This window comes from Pygoscelis adeliae, unplaced genomic scaffold (assembly GCF_000699105.1).
Source record: "Pygoscelis adeliae isolate BGI_AS28 unplaced genomic scaffold, ASM69910v1 Scaffold155, whole genome shotgun sequence".
Taxonomy (NCBI): Eukaryota; Metazoa; Chordata; class Aves; order Sphenisciformes; family Spheniscidae; genus Pygoscelis; species Pygoscelis adeliae.
Window position 1 is genome coordinate 6985426 of NW_008824932.1, and position 4750 is coordinate 6990175.

The following is a 4750-nucleotide window of genomic DNA, read 5'->3' on the forward strand; positions in this document are numbered from 1 at the left end:
ACAAGTCTTATGAGGAGCGGCTGAGGGAACTGCGACTGTTTAGCCTGGAGAAGAGGAGGCTGAGGGGAGACCTCATCTCAACTCTCTACAACTACCTGAAAGGAGGTTGTAGCGAGGTGGGTGTCGGTCTCTTCTCCCAAGTAACTGGCGAAAGGACGAGAGGAAATGGCCTCAAGTTGCGCCAGGGGAGGTTTAGATTGGATGTGAGGAAAAATTTTTTTACTGAAAGAGTGGTTAAACATTGGAACCTGCCAACCAACCAGGATGATTGAGTCACCATCCCTGGACGTATTTAAAAGACGTGTAGATGAGGTGCTTAGGGACATGGTTCAGTGGGCATGGTGGTGTTGGGTTGACGGTTGGACTCGATGATCTTAGAGGTCTTTTCCAACCTTAATGATTCTATGATTCTATGATCAATATTTGTAAATGGTCTGTGATCATTGAGTGAAAAATGCTATCTGAAGAAAAGGTAATCTTAATATCAGCTTTTGGCACTCACTTAGTTATTTTAAGTTTCCTTTACAAATAGGAACTGGTGCTTATTTCCTATTCCTTCTATATCAGATAAGGCGTTTGAAAAATATCGTGATGGCTGAGGACACAGAGAAGCAAAATTTTCATAGCTGAGTTGTAAGTTACTAATATTTTCTAAGTGGGCCAGATGTTCAGCTGCAGCAATCTGCATCAGAGTTCACTACTATGTTATTGGTATACACTCTCTGAAATATGCAAAAAATAAGAAGATATGATGATTAAGGCAAGCTAACTATCTGATGCAACATGTTTGCAAGTGGGTATTTTATACATACATTACTGGGGGAAATATATTGGAACTAACTGATACAGGACATTAAGAACGCTTTTTGCTTTTAATAATCTGATGACATTTTGGCATGTATAGGCTACTCAGAAGGATGCCCCAAATATTCAGGGTCGTACACGGAGAATAGCTAATGTGAAACCCGTGAGTAATAAAAAAGCCTGTATTAAAAGTTTCAATCCAGTTAGTTTTGCTGTATTTTGTGATGAATGGTATAACTGTATTATTGTTCGCTGTACGCCATATTATTTTATTAGAAATATAGTACACAGAACCAGATACCTCTTGAGCTAAATTAAACCAAATCGCCTCTTCAGTGTTTCTTCAGGAATGTTTTGCTAAGTACAGTTCTGGAAAAAAGGATGAGTCTGGGTAGATGAGAAGCAGCTCCAGTGAAAAAATAGAGCTATCTATGAAAAATACACAGAAACACAGTATGGCCTCAGAAAAACTTATCAGTGTTTGAAGTAAGATCGCATTTGAAAAGTTGTTGGCAATGTGACCAGATAATCTGTTTGATGCTTTCTGTGCTCAGGTCTTTCCATGTTCTTATATGTACCCACATTTTCAGTGGTATCCAGCCCCCTCATCAGTTTCCCCTCCTAACTGGAATAACTTCTCTCCGTTTGGTTTGCAGGTCAGATAGAACAACAATGTTTTGCAGCAGCTGCATCATCTTTGCAATATTGATAACAGATGATAAATCAAGAGGGAAGGGATCTGGATAAAATGAAGTTACATTCTGGTTTTCAGAACAGGCTACCAGGTGAATGAAGAAAGTTTTCACAGGCAAGATATTTTGAGTATTATTTAACAGGCCGAAGACGGAGCCAAAATAAGTTAAAGTTTCTGTTGGAAAGTAGTATGTCAAGTAATTCTCATAATACCATGCTCTTACTACAAATAGTATTTGCTTCATCTCCCTTGGCGTGTCATTTTTATGAACAAGAGGTAGTAGTCTTGCTTATTTTCTATGTTCACCTTATCAACTCTACTTTATGAATTTCACAGAACAATAATCCTTTCCTCCCTTAGCTTGCGGATGCGGAAGTCTGCTCTTACAGAAACTATCAAGATTCAATAGAAAGCAAGAGGAGTCTTGTAAATCAGTAGAGAGATTATCATCTTGGAAAATATAAAGTCAGAAAAGGAGCACAATGTAAAAATTGTAATTAATTATAGTAATTATAGTTAGTGGGAATTCCAAGTGAAGAGACAATGCTTTAGCAACACTGGCAATTATGCAAGCATAGGAAAAGTATAGCCAAAAGTAAAAACAAACATTGAAAAGAAGTGCATCTATATATGTGAATAAAAACCCGAGCAAAACCAACTCTGAAACTGAGAAATCAACCGCATTGCCAGTGCACAGACAACAAATGTTCTGTCACAGCTCACTTGCCTAAAATCCCCAGACATACTGGAACAGGATTAGTGGGATCACAACTGGTTATCCTTCTCTAATCCATTCCAGCCAAGAAGATCTGCCTTGCTAGGTCCTGTTCTGATACACAACTGCCTATGAAATGCTGTGGGCTAAGGCCACTTAAGGCCACAATGATGGGCTAATTGTCAGTTTATAACTGCCAGGCCTCAATGTGTTTTGAAATCTGTTCTTCTACTGCTAAGAACAGCCTTCCTATGAAATCAGTTTATTTGCTGGTTGCTACTGATCTTGTCCTCTCTTTTTTTCTGAGGTCAGAGTCTGCTTTTACTATTGCTTATTTGGTATTGCTGGTATTCTATCTACATGGGTCACAGAGTCTCCAGTGACAGAAATAAGTCCACATAATCTATATATCTAGTATGTTACAGCTATTACTCTTAGCCGAAAAATAGTTTTAAAAATAATTTCTGCTTACGAGAATACATCTTTCTATTCAGAAGGCAAAGTGTTTTTTTTTTTTTTTTTTTTTTTTTCCTCTCCTTGGTTTGGAGCCTGTTTTACTGCCTAATGAAAATACAATACTAATTATGATGAATATACATTGCGTTGAGTGGAATTGGACTTTGAATCTCCCAAGAGAGTTGTGATATTTCTGCTCATACATCACTGTCTCCAGGCATTGTATCAACACGGGGAAATCTTTTCTCCCTTTTGAGCACCAGTGAATTCAATGCGCCCTGGGATGTAATGACCAGCTCAACACACTGTAATCATCATGCTGGAACCAACCTTTACAGACCAGTTTCAATTAAGAGAGAGCCGAAATGCTCATGTGCATTTTTCTCTCTGAGAAGACAGAAATGCCAGCTCTTCTGGAGAAATTAAAGCTCTGAAAGAGAGAAGAGTTTGCTTCTATGAGTTATCAAAGTACAGTTGATCTGCTCTGGTTTAGACAGTTTTAGCCAATAGGTTCAGAACTAAGACGAATTCTTATGAAATTCTGAGAAACTGATATTACCTATTTATACAGTTTAAATTAATCCACATTATTAAATGTCAGGATCATGAAGGAGGTATTTCCAAGTTTACTTCTGTGGGTTTAATGTTCATTTTCAGCTTGAACTGCTGCCCTGTGGTATTTTTTTTTCATATTTTAATAAACTGAAAAATAGTCTAGATGATAGCAAGATTTAACTTAAAGATGCCAATTGTAAAGATAATTTTTAAATTATAGTTTCCTGGTGGGAGACTACTATGGGGAGCTAAAAAGGGGAGGGGTGTTCACTGTGAAATGTAGTGTTCATCCACTGAAATCTCAGCACACATAAAGGTTGATCTGCTTCTTATCTCAGGTAGTCCATTTTTGGAAGGACTGTAGCACACTGCTGACTCATGTTCAGCTTGTGGAACCATGGACTTGTGCATACCCGCTGGTTTAAGTTTAGTTACCTGTAAAGCAGGTAATGCGTCAGTCCCACAGACTCTGCTGCAGGCTGGGAGGTGCGAAGACAAACCTTACCAGTAAAAACTGAGGCAAAAAGGTCATTGAATACCTTTGTCTTTTCCATGTCCTTTGTCACTAGTTTCTCTGTCCCACTGAGCTGTGGGTCTACATTTTCAATAGCCGCTTTTGCTGCCAATGTACTCATAGAAGCACTTTTCTTTATATCCCTAGCGAGTTTCAACTCTAAATGTTTAAGCATTTCTCTGTATGCTCAGGCAACGTCTCTCTATTCCTCCTGGGTTGCCTGTTCCTGCTTCCACCTTCTTTGTGCTTCCTTTTCCCATTTAAGCTCAGCCAGGTGTTTCTTATTCATCCACACTGGCCTTCTGCCATGCTTGCTTGACTTTCTGCATGTTGGGAGGTTCTTGTGCTTTGAAGAAGCTGTCTTTGAAGATCAGTCAGCTCTCCTGGGCTGTTGACATCATTAATAATACCCTGCCCTTCCATATGAACAGTGATATCACATTCAACTGTGTTGGGTACACAGCAACTACAGAAATGCAACTGAATCCATGACTGCCACGCAGCAGCAAACATCCCGACTGGGGGTGACTCTTGAATCTTAAAAAAACAAAAAGCTGCCTGACAAAGTATATTGCTACAGTGCTTTTTGTTTTTCTCAGGTAGATTGTTCAAATGTATGTCATTTGGTGACTTCTGTTTCAGATACAAATTATATACCTGATTTAACTTGCTGTTACGTGCCAAGGAGTGTTCTTTCTCGTGAGTCGAATCTGAAAGTATTATTCCACGAGAGGGCTCTCTTTACACGTGAAATGAAAGTCTGACTTTTAGCAGTACTGGATCTTCTATCAGTTCTTCAGGTTAAACACAGGGGTTTTGGTTTATGTGAGAAACGTATTGTAGTGCATCAGTATACTGGATAAGACCCCATTTGGAATATATAATTAGTTTTGTGACTTCATTTTCAGAGGAAGCATGCTGGTCCAACTGAATTATTTTTTAGTCTGTCAACACGAACATTTTGGATAACTTGTAATTAAATTAAACATCTCGCCCAAATTCATATCTCCCT

At 38.7% G+C, this 4750-nt stretch overlaps 1 protein-coding gene across 1 annotated transcript in view; it reads left to right on the forward strand.

Moving 5' to 3' along the window:
* Window positions 1–4750, forward strand: part of LOC103917919 (chromosome unknown open reading frame, human C3orf58) — a 51058-nt gene that overhangs the window by 3139 nt on the left and 43169 nt on the right. The window contains exon 2 of the mRNA XM_009325129.1: window positions 905–967. Within this exon, the coding sequence (XP_009323404.1) occupies window positions 905–967 (63 nt within the window). The remainder of the gene's footprint in view (window positions 1–904; window positions 968–4750) is intronic.